Genomic DNA, 16,742 nt, shown 5'->3' with positions numbered 1-16,742 from the left:
AACACTTACTTATTATGTTCCTTATTTAGGGTTGTTGTAATATCATTTGTAGAATGCTCTATAATCTACTTTGATATCTAATGGTCTCTAGAATGTTTTCCTTTGATCTCTAATGGTCTCTTGAATGTTTTCCTTTGATCTCTAATGGTCTCTATAATGTTCTATTTTAATCCCAAATGATCTATTGAATGCTCTACTTGGATCTGTAATGATCTCTAGAATGCTCTACTTTGATCTCTAATGATCTCTAGAATGATTTATACTGATCTCTAATGATCTCTAGAATGTTCTTCTTTGATCTCTAATGATCTCTGTAATGTTCTATTTTAATCCCCAATGTTCTCTAGTATGTTCCACTTTTATCTGTAATGATCTTTAGAACGTTCTACTTTGATCTCAAATGATCTCTAGAATGTCCTATATTGATCTCCAGTGGTCTCTAGAATGTTTTACTTTGACATCTAATGATCTCTACAATGTTATACTTTGATCTGTAATGATCTTTAGAATGTTCTATATTGAGATCTAAGAATCTCTAAAATGTTATACTTTGATCTCTAACTATCTCCAGAATGTGCTACTTGGATCTCTAATCGTCCCTAAAATGTTCTATACTTTGATATATAATGTTCTTTAGAATTTTTTTTTATCTCTAATGATATTCAGAACAATCTATTTTGATCTCTAATGGTCTCTAGAAAGTTCTCTTTTTGAAATCACAGTATTATTATTATTATTTTCCTTATTTAGGGTAGTAATAGTAGAGTCTATATATAAATATATATTTATTTGTATTACAGTGTGTATCTCCGTTTGTATTTAAGCCTAAACTATAAGTTATGAGTCACATAAGCAGTTACTGCAATAAAGTGAAATAAATTCCCTGTTAATATCCTTAATTTCAGAAAGAGCAGGTGTCCGTATACTAACGGACAGGCAGGCTGGTAGGTTTCACAGGTTCTAATTCAAATGGTTTCACTCAATAAGCTAAATAAAGCTAAATAAAAAGCTGGGTTTACTCATGAGTGACTAACTGATTTAGCTTTTTTTCCCTGGCTGTGTGTGTTACGCTCTGTAGTGTGTGTTACGCTCTGTAGTGTGTGTTATAGAGGAGCATATGGAGCAGCAGGCTGAGGAGCAGACTGAGGAAATCTGCTTCCATCCACATTTATCTCTAACCAGAGAAAACAAACCATTTATTTCATCAACAGATCCACAGCCCTGTCCAGCAGATTCCCCCTCTACTGCATCAGCACTGCACAACACCTTCTTCATATACATTCATTGAATATTTGGAGAACATTCATTGAATGTTCTCCAAAGGTAACCAACGGTATCTAGAATGCTCTTCTTTGAATGTGCAGCAAATTAAGTGCATAAATATGAACTGCAAATACAGTAAATAGTAAAACAAATGCAAAGTAGACTGTGTATGATATGATTTGGCACATCCCTACTTTAGTGTATACAGAAATCATATTTTCCAGTCAAGTTTCCAAATATTCTATTTTGATCTTTAATGATCTCTAGAATATTCTACTTTAATCTTCAGTGGTCTCTAGAATGCTCTGCTTTGATCTCTAATAGTCTCTAGAATGCTCTGCTTTGATCTCTAATAGTCTCTAGAATGCTCTGCTTTGATCTCTAATAGTCTCTAGAATGCTCTGCTTTGATCTCTAATAGTCTCTAGAATGCTCTGCTTTGATCTCTAATAGTCTCTAGAATGCTCTGCTTTGATCTCTAATAGTCTCTAGAATGCTCTGCTTTGATCTCTAATAGTCTCTAGAATGCTCTGCTTTGATCTCTAATAGTCTCTAGAATGCTCTGCTTTGATCTCTAATAGTCTCTAGAACGCTCTGCTTTGATCTCTAATAGTCTCTAGAATGCTCTGCTTTGATCTCTACTAGTGTGCACAATGTTCTACATCGATTTTTGAAATCTTCTCGAAAGATCTGGAGAATGTTCTATTCTCTCAGATTGCCTCTAGAATGTTCTCTGATTGTCTCTAAATTGTTTTTTCTAGGTTATCCAATGGTCTTGAGAATGGCCAGTTTCTAGAATGTTTTTGGTGGTCAGGTTTTTTTCAGTCTCCAGACATATTTTCCAGTCTCAAGAATACTATATTATACTATATATATACTTTACAAAAACACTATACTATAACAGTCTCTAGAATGCTCTGCATTGATCTCTAATAGTCTCTAGAATGTTCTACTTTGATTGGAAAATGTTTTATTATCTCAACTCGTCCCTAGAATGTTCTTAGATGGTCTTTAGAATGTTCTTCTAAGGGTCTCAAATGCTCTCTAGAATGACCAGTTTCTAATACATTCTCTGATGGTAATGTCAGGGCAATAATTACCTCTGAGTTTGAAAAGCTCCCCATTGGCCGAGCTGACGATGAACATGTGGGGAGCCTCGTCACTTGGGGTAACCGATGCACCAATCAAAGGAAGGCTGCCACGAGGCTTTTGACTCCGCCCCTGTTCACTCACAAAATACTGCAGCTGACTTAGCTCTGGATCCAACACAAAGTACCTACAGAAAAACACAGAGAAACAGAAGCATTCAGATAAGAAATATAAAAAATTCTGCTCCAGTGCTGGTGTGGTGCTGGTTAACCAAAATATTGATGTTCAAAAATCACCAAATGCTGGTTGATGATGATGTAGTGCTTGTTGACCAACATATTTATGTTCCAAATCCAATAAATGCTGGTGTGTGCTGGTTTACCAACATATTCAGACATAAAAACCCAACAATTGCTGCTCTGGTGCTAATATGGGGCTGATTTACCAACATACCCCATGTTTACTACTCCAAAAAAGGATGGTTTATGCCAGGGTAGAGCTGGATAACCAACATATTTATGCTCCACAACATATTCAGACCTAAAACCAAACAAATGCTGGTCTGGTGCTAGTATACTAACATATCCATGTTGAAAACCCAACAAATGCTGGTCTGGTGCTAGTTTACCAACATATCCATGTTTAAAACCCAACACATGCTGGTCTGGTTCTGGTTGACCCAACCTATTTAGACCTAAAAGCCAACAATGGCTGCTCTGGTGTTGATATGGGGCTGATTAACCAACATATTTCTGTTTACAACCAAAACAATTATGGTTTATGCCAGTGTAGTGCTGGATAACCAATATATTTAAGTTCCAAACCCAATAAATGCTGGGCTAGTTGGCCAACATATTCAGGCACAAAAATCCAAAGCATGCTTGTCTGTTGATGGTGTGGTGTTAAATAACCAATTTAATTATGTTCTAAACTCAAAAAATGATGATCTGGTTAGTTGACAAACATATTAAGACCTAAAGCTCAACAATTACTGCTCTAGTGCTGATACGGGGCTGATTATCCAACATATTCCTGTTTACAACCCAACAAATGATGGTATATGCCATTGTAGTGCTGGAAAACAAACATATTTATGTTGGTTTGGAGCTGGTTGACCAACATATTTAGATTCAAAACCCAACAATTGCTAGCTTGGTTCTGTTGAGGTGTTATTTGACCACCGTATTCATGTTTAAACCCAACAAATGCTGCTCTGACGCTGGTGTAAACCTGGTAAACCAACATATTTATGTGCAAAACCTAATAAATGCTGGTTTATGTTGGACTGGATCTGGTTACAAGACAAATCCTCATTTATTTCTTTAATTTCTACTGAATGTTCATCACTGAGCCAGTCGTGCTGAAGCTCTGAAGATTAAACACCATTCATTTCCACACCTCCAGCAGGCAGATTATTCATCTGTAAGAACACAGGAAGTGAATAAACGTGAATACGCTGCTCCACTCAGGACAAATACAGAGTAGCACCTCATTACCAAACACAACCAGCATGTTAACCCATTCAGACCCGTGGCCCAGCCCAGAGCTAATCGCTAGCAGCCAGCGCTAGTGGGCGTAATTTAGAGCAGGATCGATGGATCGGCTGCAGGAAATTAAAGCATGTGGGATGAGCTAGCATGAAATCAGCGGTGATTAATGAAGCTCTCAGAGAGCGAAATATTCAATTTCCATGGCGGGTCGGAGTGTGGAGTGGGTAACTAATGAGCTGGGAGGTGGAGGATGCTGTGGAGCGCTAGATAACTTTCAGAAATGAAGTCAGAAACTGGAATAATCAATGATTACCAATGTTTTATTAATGTTTAATTCATTTACAACAGACAGGAATGATACTCGGTCCTAATAGGAGTGTATATGGGTGCTAAAACACTCAACTGGGTCAACATCTAAACACTGAAATTGGTTATAAATTTTTAATTCTCTTTTGACTATTTCTTAAAGGGTGGGCGATATCACAATATTTCAGAGTGTTTGCACAGTAATAAGGATGCAACGGTTCTCTGTATTTTATGGAACCGTTTGGTTCGGCCTGTTCGGTTCGATACACCCGGATGTACCGCGGTATTTCGGTGCCGCACTAACGGAACGAACTAACGCTCTGGTACTGAATGGCCAGGGGGAGGGGCTGCTGAGCCCCTTATTTGTTACTTAAGGTTTTAATAGTTTTGAATGTTTCATTATAGTTTAATTTTATTTTGCTTTCACCTTTTCTCGTTCTAATTCAGTTTAGTTTTAATTGGTTTTTAGAGTTAGTTTTCTAGTTTTTATAAATTATAAATAAATTGTCATGGTGGGGACGGAATACACACACTCGCGGAACCAGTTTAGAGATTTTTATTAAAACAGAGTTAGGAACAGGGTGCGTCTGATACAAAAAAAAAAACAGATAATGCCAGCAAACAAAAACCAAGAGGATAAGACCATACCAGAAACAGGAGACAGTCCAGAGTTCATACATGGGGAAGCCAGTATCAGAGATAATCCAAAAATCAGAAACGTAAACAGTCCAGTAAATACACGAGAATCCACAGTAGAGGCAAAGGCAAAAATTGGTGTCGAAAAAAACAAAAAAGTAAGGTCATACATAAAATACAATCACAGAAAATAACGCTTTGTAAAGTAGATGAAACCAGGCAATACGCAGCACAGGTGTGTGCGTGGACTGTCCTTATACTGCGCGAAATTAGAATTCAGGACTTCCTGGAGGAAGCAGGTGAGGTGTCACGTGATCGGGTGTGTGTGATGTCAGGGGGTGGTGCGTTCTGGGTAGTGTAGTTGTCTAACGGAAAACCTCCGTTGGAGTTAAGTGTGGAAGGAACAGAAGCGCCTACAGCACCAGACGTGACATGAATTAACAAACACAAAAACGAAGGGTATTCTATCAGTAATTTCAATTCGTTTGAGTTAGTTTTATAAACTCTCAGTACAGTTCCAGTTAGTTATCTTTTTTTTTATTACTGTTTTTATTAGTTTCAGTTAACGATAATGTTTTTTTTTTTACTTTCAGTTTTCGTTATTTTGTTCATTTTCGTTATTGATAATACTTGGTTACTTGGTTATATTGTGATTATCACGCCAGAGCTTTATATAAAATAAAAATAGCATTAAAAACAGATGACTGATCTGACCCAAGATTTCCCACAGGGGGCAGAGAATCTAAGCTCTAATATTGATATATATCAAAACCGAACCGATACTGTGGCTCAAGAACCTCACTCTACCTCTTTCTACATCTATCTATCTATCTCGCTATACCTCTCTCTCTCGTTTCTCTCTCTCTCTCTCTCTCTGTTATTCTCTCTCTCTCTCTCTTTCAGTGTCTCTCTCTCATTTCTCTCTTTCTCTGTTATTCTCTCTCTCTCTCTCTGTCTGTTATTCTCTCTCTCTCTCTCTCTCTTTCAGTGTCTCTCTCTCATTTCTCTCTTTCTCTGTTATTCTCTCTCTCTCTCTCTCTCTCTCTCTCTGTTATTCTCTCTCTCTCTCTCTCTTTCAGTGTCTCTCTCTCATTTCTCTCTTTCTCTGTTATTCTCTCTCTCTCTCTCTCTCTCTCTGTCTGTTATTCTCTCTCTCTCTCTCTTTCAGTGTCTCTCTCTCATTTCTCTCTTTCTCTGTTATTCTCTCTCTCTCTCTCTCTCTGTTATTCTCTCTCTCTCTCTCTCTCTCTCTCTCTCTCTCTCTGTCAGCAGATCAGTGGAGTTTTATCCTGATCGCTGGGAAAACTGTATTGACAAGAACAACTGCTTACAAACACAGCTGTCAATAATCCCCCCCCCCACACACACACACACACACACACCACACACACACACACTTAAACACACACACACACACACACACTTTAACACACACACACACACACTCGGGGGATGTTTTGTGAGGGCTGTGTGCTGTAAGATCGATATGTATGACAGTGACACTGGCTGTAGATCCTCTGAGCTCCTATAACGTACCTCAGATATCTCAGGTAGATATGTAAATGATTACAGGTGTGTCCTGATTACACTGGGTTTTACCACCAGAGAGCGTGAATGGGCTTGATTAAAAGGCTCTGAGAGCGGTTGTGTTTGTGGTGAAAATGTGCTGTTCAGCTTTTCAGGTGCAGTTTAACCAGATTTATCACCCAGGTAATTATTACTACGGCTGTTAACTAAACCTAATCTCTGCTGCTGCTCCATGTTAAACTGTTTCACAATAGACGTTGTATGTGCAGCGTTCACTGCTCACATCCAGGTGGATCCACAGCGAATCCCATTATTCTTGTTGTATTTACCTTATTGCTCCAGCGACAGACAGCTCTGTCCAATAAGAGAAGAGAATGTGCTCACATGGTTTATTGGTGCACATTTTGGTGTGTTTAGGTTTATGCCTGCATGAAAACAAACCAAACTGAAGCAGATATGCTCCAATTAAACAAAATCATCAACTGATTCAGACCAGAGAAACCAACTACAGGTGTAAAAAATGCCTTAAAACTGCCAAAAACTGCCCTAAAAAATAAGAGACTACTTAAAAAATATATTTTTTATTTACCTTATTAGAAAACCTGGATGGATGATCACAAGCCTTCAAACCAAACTGAACTGCTTGAATTTTTGCACCAGGAGTAAAGCAGCATAAAGTTATCCAAAAGCAGTGTGTAAGACTGGTGGAGGAGAACATGATGCCAAGATGCATGAAAAAAACTGTGATTAAAAACCACCAGGGTTATTCCACCAAGTATTGATTTCTGAACTCTTAAAACTTTATGAATATGAACTTGTTTTCTTTGCATTATTTGAGGTCTGAAAGCTCTGCATCTTTTTTGTTATTTCAGTCATTTCTCATTTTCTGTAAATAAATGCTCTAAATGACGATATTTTTATTTGTAATTTGGGAGAAATGTTGTCTGTAGTTTATAGAATAAAACAACAATGTTCATTTTACTCAAACATAACCCCATAAATAGCAAAATCAGAGAAACTGATTCAGAAAGGATATATTCTTTCGCTACAATGAGTGCAGAGTCAAGTAGAGATTTACATGTATACAATTTATGTGATGCTCTCTTGCCCAGAGCGACCTACAAGGTTATTCCATTATAGTTTTATTACAGAGGTGGGTCAATGTAGTGTTAGAAGTCCAGCCCAAAGACTCTTTGGTGTATTACAGCATCCAGTTACCCAGAACGAGAATTTAGGATGAGCTGGAGCTTCACAGTGTGGAAGAATACCAGCAACTATTGTTCAGCACCTCCAGGAACTCCTTCAATTCGGCTGAACCTCCATCACATCCACATTCACCACTGATCCCCAAAATCCTGCTCATCACTCAATCAGCCTGTTCACTAATCAATACCACACAGAGCTCTGCTGATCAATCACCTTCTCCTCAGAGGAACAGCTCACTAAATTTTATCTACTACACTCTTCCTCATCCTCCTCCTCAAAGCTTCACCATCTTCAGAGTTTCAACATCTATAGGGAGATTTAGATCCAAACCAATTCGATACAGTGACTCGTAGGGCCGCATGATATATCGTTTAAGCATTGTCATCGTGATGTGCGCATGCTCAATAGTCACATCGCAGGACGCGTGATGTCACTTAAGGCAATTAAATCAAATAGGTCATGTTGCAGTGGTTTGATTCTTGACAGAAGAAGTAGATACACAGCGCTGTCTCTGTGTCTGTTTGAGTGACAGGCTGCTGCTGCCTGAAAACACGAGGTAACCGCACGCATGGCCTCCATCCACATGGTTGGGCACGTGCTCGTAAACGTGAGCATGTGTGGAAAGCTGTGCACCTCAGTCCAGCACAGTTTTGCAGTGCAGATATTTCCAGTTACAGCTGAATTTAGGCTTTTAATCCCAGAAAATCAAACGCTCTTATTTACCTTTTAAAAAGCCATTTAAATGCCTGATTAAAGAGCTGATTACTGTTGTTTTGCTGTGGGTTTTCCTCGGGTTTTGAGTTGAGACTCAGCGTTGACTCAGCTCTTGATTGGTCCAGACACGAGACAGTGCTCGGGTGAAGGTGGGGCTGGTGACGTCATGGGCCCTGCATTGTTTAATAATGCAATATATATAGCCGAAAAAAGAAAATTTCTGACATAAAATTTTTCCAATATTGTGCAGCTCTAGTGTTTTGGGCTCGATTCTGATCCAGGTTTTCTTTTATTGGTTCGGCCGTGTAATGAAGAGTTTATATGGATGAGCAGCTCCATCCAAAACCTCACATCACCAAACACAATAAAAATGCAATGCAAAGGGTCGAATTCAGTGGTGTAAAGAACATCACCACTGGACTATAGTGACTAATCATTCTTCTCTATCTGGCAATCTGATGGATGAGTCTGTGATTGGTTGTTGCCAGAAGAATAGTACTTCTCTGGCTACATTCTTCCAAGAGTATAAAGTTTGGTAGAGGGGGGATCATTATAACTATTATAATTATTATGTTTGGGGCTGTTTTCTTTTTCAAAAGTTGGGTTTGACCCCTCAGTTCTAGTGAAAGAAACTCTTAATGCTTCAGTAAACCAAGAGATTTTCGATGATTTCAAGCTCAAGTTTGGGGACGACCACTTCCTGTTTCACAGACCTTTAAACTTCCTGTAGCTTCAGATAAGATCAAGAACAGTAGAGAGAACAGAGTAGAGAGACTCCATCCAAAGCTCACTAAACATCACTAAACACAATGCAGTGCAATGCAGACCAGCACAGGATACTTTTATAGACAATATGGTGTATTTTAACGTTCCTTTCTTTTCCTTGTGGAGGAGATTAAAGGGTTAAACTCATGCTGTAATATAGAGAGAGAGGAGGATGGGAAGTGATGGGAGGTGATGGGGGGTAATGGATGTCTTCTGGGCAGCAACAGAAGCTTTATTCATAGAACAGAAAGCGTCCGTCAGCAAAAAAACCCCATTTACTGCTGCCCTTTGACACACCACTAAAACACCAGTGTGTGTGTGTGTGTCACAGTGACCAGTACTGTACTCCTGAATTCTCTGATCTCAGTCATTTTTACAGCTTAGATCTTATGATCACTCTACAATATATTGCCTATAAAGGTACCCAGCACTGGTCTGCATTGCTGTGTTTGGAGATGTGAGGTTTGGAAGGATTTGAGCTCCATTCCATGAGTTTCTCTACTCTCTACTGTTCCTGATCTGAATCTGAAGCTACATGAAGTTTGAAGGTGTGTAGAACAGGAAGGGATCGTCCCCAAACTCGAGCTTCAAATTGTCCAAAATCTCTTGCTTTTTTCTGAAGCAATAAGAATTCCTTTCACTAGAACTAAGAGGTCGAGCCCAACTCCTAAAAAAAGAACAGCCTCAAACCATAATAATTATAATGATCCCCCCTCTACCAAACTTTATACACTTTGGAGAATGCAGTCAGAGTACCATTCTCCTGGCAACAACCAATCACAGACTCTTCCATCATATTCACAGACAGAGCAGCATGATTCGTCACTAGAGTCCATTGGTGATGTTCTTAACACCACTGCATTTGATGTTTGGATGGATTTGAGCTGCTCATTCATGTAAACTCTCTCTATTCCATGAGTCTCTCTACTCTCTACTCTTTCTGATGTAATCTAAAGCTACATGCAGTTTGGAGGTCTGTAAACAGGAAGTGGTCGTCCCCAAACTTGAGCTTGAATTTGTCCAAAATTTATTCGTTTGCTGAAACATTAAGAGTTTATTTTAGTAGAACTAAGCGTCCAAACCCAACTCCTAAAAAAACAGCCCCATTCCATAATAATTATAATGATCCCCCCTCTACCAAACGTTTTACTCTTGGGACAATGTAGTCAGAGAAGTAGCATTCTCCTGGCAACAACCAATCACAGACTTGTCCATCAGATTTCCAGAAGGAGAAGCATGATTCATCTCTAGAGTCCATTGGTGATGCTCTTAACACAACTGCATTTGATGTTTTGCATTGCATTTTTATTGTGTTTGCTGATGTTTAGTGAGGTTTGGATTGAATTGAGCTGCTCATTCATTTAAACTCTCTCCATTCCATGAGTTTCTCTATGCTCCACTGTTCTTGATCTAATCTGAAGCTACAGGAAGTTTGGAGGTCTGTAGAACAGAAAGGTATGTGCTTGAGCTTGAAATTGTCCAATTTCAATACAATATTTGGTTTATTTTAGTAGAACTAAGGATCCAAACCCAACTCCTGAAAAAAAACAGCCCCAAACCCTAATAATTATAATGATCCCCCCTCTACCAAACTTTATATACTTGGGAGAATGCAGTCAGAAAAGTACCATTCTCCTGGCAACAACCAATCACAGACTCGTCCATCAGATTGCCAGAAGGAGAAGCATGATGTTGTTAGGATGGATTTGGTGTAGTAATGGATGACCAATGTTCCAAATCTGACTTGGTCAACAGATTTTTCCTGTATGACATCCGAAGACCAAGGTGGTGAAACGAACTTCCACTGGGTATCAGAACAGCAGAGTCACTCGCAGTCTTCAAACGCCGACTGAAGACTTTCAACGAGTTCCTAAACTAATCCTAAAGTTCTCCTTCCACTAAAATCCTCTTGTTCTTGTTGTCTGTGAAATACAGTGGGTCTCTCTGAGTTGTTTATGATGCTGCACATGAAACTCTTCCTCAACCTCTTCCTCATTGTCTGCAGCAGCTAGTAAAAGAAATATTCAGAAAAACGAGTCGATCAGGAAAAGCACCGTATCTACATCAACCCGTAAATTAGTATTCATGACCCTGCCCACCTCGGCTCGGGACCGCCCACAGGCAGAGCTGAAGCAGGGCGGCGACACCCTCTCGTCAGATAGGAGCTAAATAACAGAGCTAAAAACAGCATGCAGTTCATTCCTGTGTTATTTGTGCGAATAACACATCAGTGTTTATATACTTTACCCAGTAATTCAGAGCTAAGAAACAAATGGGTTAGAATTAGTCTATGGAGGAAAAACACCAGCAGCCAAGTACAATAGAGATATGTAGGAGTTTAGATGTTTAGAACAGTTCTGTTTACACTAATTAACTTTCTGGACCTGGATTACCCACCTCTGTGTGTAACTACAGGTTTAAATAGGATCTCCGGTGGATTTGGTGTTTTACAGAGACTCTAAGACTGGGTCAGTAGCTGAACTGCACTTAGCAGGGCATTATTACACATGTTGTAAAGTAACATATAACATTGCAAAGACTGTTATTAGTGTAAAAATATCTAGCTATGGATATTTTGAAGTAAACAACATGCAGTTGTAAGTCGCTGTGGATAAGGGAGTCTGCTAAATACCGTAAATGTAAATGTAAAACAGGTGGATAAAACACAGGGTTGTTATTTCCTCCACTGTAGTTGAAAGTTTATCCAAACATGAGCTTTAAAACACTTCTAAGATTATTGGCTTAATTTGTTGTTGTTGTTTTATCTGTTTCAGGCTGTATTTCCAGCAGCAGCAACACTTCAGTCAGGCAGGTAATCAGAGCGGGAGTCTGAGAAAACGTCATTCTGACACCATGAATCCCACGCCTCTCACTCCTCTAACACCCATAAATAACCTGCTTTCAACTCAAACACTTTTCCCTACAGAAAACACAGCTCAGAAACTGCTACTGCAGCCAGACCCCAAAATCACTCCAGCACTGACGCTAACGCTATGAAAAGTTAAGAAAATAATCAAAAAATAAGTTTAAGAAATGGAGGTCATTCAATCCAAAAGGAAGAATTTTAAAGAACTTTGAAAGTATCCTCAAAGGCAGTCAGAAAAAAAGACCATCCAAAAACGTTATGATGGTGAAACTGGCATTCATCAGGAATTCACATTCCAAAAGATTTCCATACCTATTGAGTTGTAATTCCTACAAACACCTGAACACATTTGGTGTCATATTGAGTGAGTCAAAGGCTCAAGACACCCTTTTGTTTCTGAAACGAAACAATGACGAAACTGGCACTCATCAGGATTACCTCTTGAAAGAAAGAGCGAGATCGGACAATCCAAAAGTCAATTTTGATAACTTTAAAAGTATTCTCAAGTGCAGTCACAAAAAGTCCATCAAAAACATTATGATGGTGAAACTGGCACTCATCAGGAAAGGAAAAGCAAGTGTTTCCTCTGTTGCACAGGACAAGTTCATCAGAATTACCAGCCTCAGAAACTACTGACTGGTACTATATAATTTTAATTAATTTCAATAATAATGCAATTTCCTTTTGCTAAATAAATTAAATGTTACTTATGATTAATATTGAGACATTGGAATTACATTGGGGAGACATTGGGAATCCCAAAAATAATAAAACATAATATATAGCTCTGGAAAAATGTTTTGTTATTTATAGGTTTATATTTGAGTAAAATGAACATTGTTGTTTTATTCTATAAACTACAGACAACATTTCTCCCAAATTCTAAATAAAAATATTTTCATTTAGAGCATTTATTTACAGAAAATGAGAAATGACTGAAATAACAAAAAAAGATGCAGAGCTTTTAGACCTCAAATAATGCAAAGAAAACAACAAGTTCATATTCATAAAGTTTTAAGAGTTCAGAAATCAATATTTGGTGGAATAATCCTGGTTTTTAATCACAATATTTTTTATAATGCATCTTGGCATCATGTTCTCCTCCACCAGTCTTACACACTGCTTTTGAATAACTTTATGCTGCTTTACTCCTGGTGTAAAAATTCAAGCAGTTCAGTTTGGTCATCATACACCATCAGAAATGTCTTATTAAACCAGGTATACATTTATATATTAATAAATATAGAATAACAACAGAACAGAACAGCCACTATGGTAATTACACACTGCATTACAGTCTATAATGGGTGACTAGTAGCGTCCATTAGCCACATTAGCATTTTCTGTCAAGCTGCTACTTTAAGCCTCATTAAAGAGCTGACACAACAACGCACCATGCTAATGAGTAGCGGTGAATACATTATCAGAGCCGGCTGAAGGTAAAACACTGTACCAACAGCCCTGACCCTGCTGAGTTAAAATTCTACTCTCTCTCTCAGACTCCAGCTGCTGATGGAGAAATAGCATGATCTACTGTACTCTCTCTCTCTCTCTCTCTCTCAGACTCCGGCTGCTGATGGAGAAATAGCATGATCTACTGTACTCTCTCTCTCTCTCTCTCTCTCTCTCTCTCTCAGACTCCAGCTGCTGATGGAGAAACAGCATGATCTACTGTACTCTCTCTCTCTCTCTCTCTCAGACTCCAGCTGCTGATGGAGAAATAGCATGATCTACTGTACTCTCTCTCTCTCTCTCTCTCAGACTCCGGTTGCTGATGGAGAAATAGCATGATCTACTGTACTCTCTCTCTCTCTCTCTCTCTCTCAGACTCCGGCTGCTGATGGAGAAACAGCATGATCTACTGTACTCTCTCTCTCTCTCTCTCAGACTCTAGCTGCTGATGGAGAAATAGCATGACCTACTGTACTCTCTCTCTCTCTCTCTCTCTCTCTCTCAGACTCCGGCTGCTGATGGAGAGGTAGCATGACAAATTTACAATATCCCACTATATTACCATGTAGTTTCACTTTGTTCAGTTTTATGGTCATTTTCAAAAATGTTAAAAATTGCTAGTAGCTTGTCTCAGTAGCTACTTTGGAAGCTAGCTAACTTTCATGTTCCACCTTAAATGGTGCAATAGACGGCAGAGGCTGCAGTATTTAGGGTGGAATGGGAAAATAAAATAAAATTAAAGCTAATAAAAGCTAATTTTAGCTCTCCACCAGAGAGTAATTTAGGAATTGGCAATAATCATTAATTTCTGCAATACCTGCCCCCATTCTAAAGACAAAAAGTATTAAAATAAGCCCTAAAGTTAACTAGTGAATCAGCAGCAGGTAGGTTGCTGAACTTTAGCGCTCCACTGCTATAACTCTATTTCTGTATCGGGTTTTTGAAGGGTTTCCAAATACTTACACTCAAAAACAAGGGCTAGCGAAACAAAAAAGAGCTAGGCCAAAAATGTAATTAGATGTTAGCGCCCCTACTGGGTTGGCACGCTAATATAGGCATTATATATGACCGTTTTTGCATTTTTTTTGTACACAGAGAAATGTATGTTATATTATACTTATATTATAAGTAGAGTGTGCCATATCGTATTGTACGCAATATCACCAACATTTTTGAAAATTGTATACAATATTATACCCTGAAATATGGTACCATATCACCCACCCCTAATTATCACATCAGGGTTCTACTTTTTTACTGTTTTTAGCAAAAAGAAAAATTCACACTGTTCTCATTTCCTATTAAATATCTACTAGAGACAGATTATATCTGTCCAGTATCATGGATACATGGAGATATTAGGAGTGCATTATTAGGGGTGTGCCATATCATATCATATGCAATAATATATATATTTTTTCCTGATAATTTAGTGTTTTGTCATATCGCCAAGAGTATAGTTATCGCAAAAATACCATGAAATATTGTGATATTATTTTAGGGCCATATCGCCCACCTCTAACTATAAGGCCTGAGTTGCGCTAAAACCGAGAATGACACTGAGAATGTTCTAGCAGGAAGTTTGTCTGCTCTTCACGGTTCAGACTGTCACTGTTTGAGATGGAGCTGAAGTTTTGACAGTGTGAATGCCCACGCTTCCCTGCCCACCTCCCAGCCTGAAAACCCGCACTAAAATAATGACTCACACACAAAAACCTCCCAACAAAGAGAACATCAACACCGTCTGAGAGTCTGAAAATAACCCAGATAACAGCTCCATCCCCCCAGACCCCGCCCACCCCCGCTCAGAGCCCCGGCGTCTGCTCTCTCTCCTGCTTCAGCTTCGTTAGCTTCATTATTCACAAACCCAGACTCAGAGAGTCAAACCATCCATCTTGTGTTTACATCACACAACCGCAGCGTCCAAATCCCAACAGACTGCTGTATTACACTCCGTCTGACGCCCACCGGCTCCGCGCCCCCTGTAGAGTCTAACTACTGACTCTCAACAGACAACGCTAGCGTTAGCATTAGCTTACCACTGAGCAGACTGAGCAGAATGAAATACAACGACTAAAGAGCACAAAAATAAGAATTTAAAGGATGAAACACTATATGAAGAAAAGTAATAGGACACTTAACTCATTCACACCCAGTTTCTGGGCTAAATTTCACTAAATCTGGCCCAAATCTGGGTTAAATCTAGTTCAGATTCTAGCACAAATGTTTGGCACAGTTTAATATGGGAATCTACATGTGCCAACATCCCAGTTGCAGAGTATAATATGGGGATTGGCCTTAGATATACAGTATGCCATCACCCTGGTTGCTGAGTATAATATAGGTATCGACCCGAGCCTTATGTGCCAATGCCCCGACTGCTTTTTACAGTATGGGAATCGATCTGAGCCACATGTGCATCACCCCGGTTGATGAGTATACTATGGGAATCAATCTGAGTCACATGGGTCAACACCCTCTGTTGCCAAGTATAATATGTAAATCGGCCAGAGCCACATATGCCAACACCCTGGTTCCTGAGTATAATGTAGGAATCAGCCTGAGCCACATGTGCCTATACCCAGTTGCAGTGTGTAATATGGAAATTGGCCAGAGCCACATATGCCAATACCCGGGTTCAGAGAATAAAATATCAGAATCGGCTTCAGGCTCATGTGCCTACACCCCTGTTGCCAAGTATGATATGGGAATCGGCACAAGCCGCATCTGCCAGTATAATATGGGAATAGATTTTAGACACATATGCCAAGGCCCTGGTTGTAGAGTATAATATGGGAATCAGCACAAGTCGCATCTGCCCAACAACCTGGTTGCTGAGTTTAATAAAGAAATCCACCCAAGCCTCATGTGCCAACACCCGGTTGCAAAGTGTAATATAGGAATCGGCCTGAGCCACTTGTACCAACAACCAGGTTGCTGAGTATAGTATGGGAACTGGCCCAAGCTGCTTGTGCCAACACCCCGGTTGCTAAGTATACTATGGGAATCGGCACAAGCCGCAACTGCCAACACCCCGGTTGCCGAGTATAATACTGTATGGTAATCACCCCGCAAAACTTTTGCCAACACTCCAGTTGCTGAGTATACTATGGGAATTGGCCTGAGCCTCATATGCCAACATCCCGCTTAGTGAGTTTACTATGGGAATCCACCTGAGCCTGAACCACTGCTGCAGAGTATAACATAGGAATTGGGCCACAACACTTTTGCCATCACTCTGGTTGCCAGGTATAAAACACATTCAGCCATACATTATGTCAGCTTGGGTCAATTTTTCATGTTACCTGGATAGCTTCTTCTGAAAACAAGGCTATTAAAAAGTGTTTAATCTGCTTTTGTTGGTGTAACTTTCTCTATTGTCCAGAAAAGACTTTCTACTATATTTGGATATGACTGCATTCAGCCACA

The 16,742-nt window shown here is 39.3% G+C and overlaps 1 protein-coding gene across 2 annotated transcripts in view; it reads right to left on the bottom strand.

The window, feature by feature from the left end:
* Positions 1 to 16,742, bottom strand: part of LOC103022712 (oxysterol-binding protein-related protein 10-like) — an 85,280-nt gene that overhangs the window by 51,123 nt on the left and 17,415 nt on the right. For both annotated transcript variants that reach the window (XM_049472900.1, XM_049472899.1), the window contains exon 2: positions 2,363 to 2,538. In XM_049472900.1, coding sequence (XP_049328857.1) covers positions 2,363 to 2,538 — 176 coding nt within the window. The remainder of the gene's footprint in view (positions 1 to 2,362; positions 2,539 to 16,742) is intronic.

The sequence above is a fragment of the Astyanax mexicanus genome, unplaced genomic scaffold, assembly GCF_023375975.1.
Source record: "Astyanax mexicanus isolate ESR-SI-001 unplaced genomic scaffold, AstMex3_surface scaffold_31, whole genome shotgun sequence".
Lineage (NCBI taxonomy): Eukaryota > Metazoa > Chordata > Actinopteri > Characiformes > Acestrorhamphidae > Astyanax > Astyanax mexicanus.
This window is presented reverse-complemented; position numbering and strand designations above follow the sequence as displayed.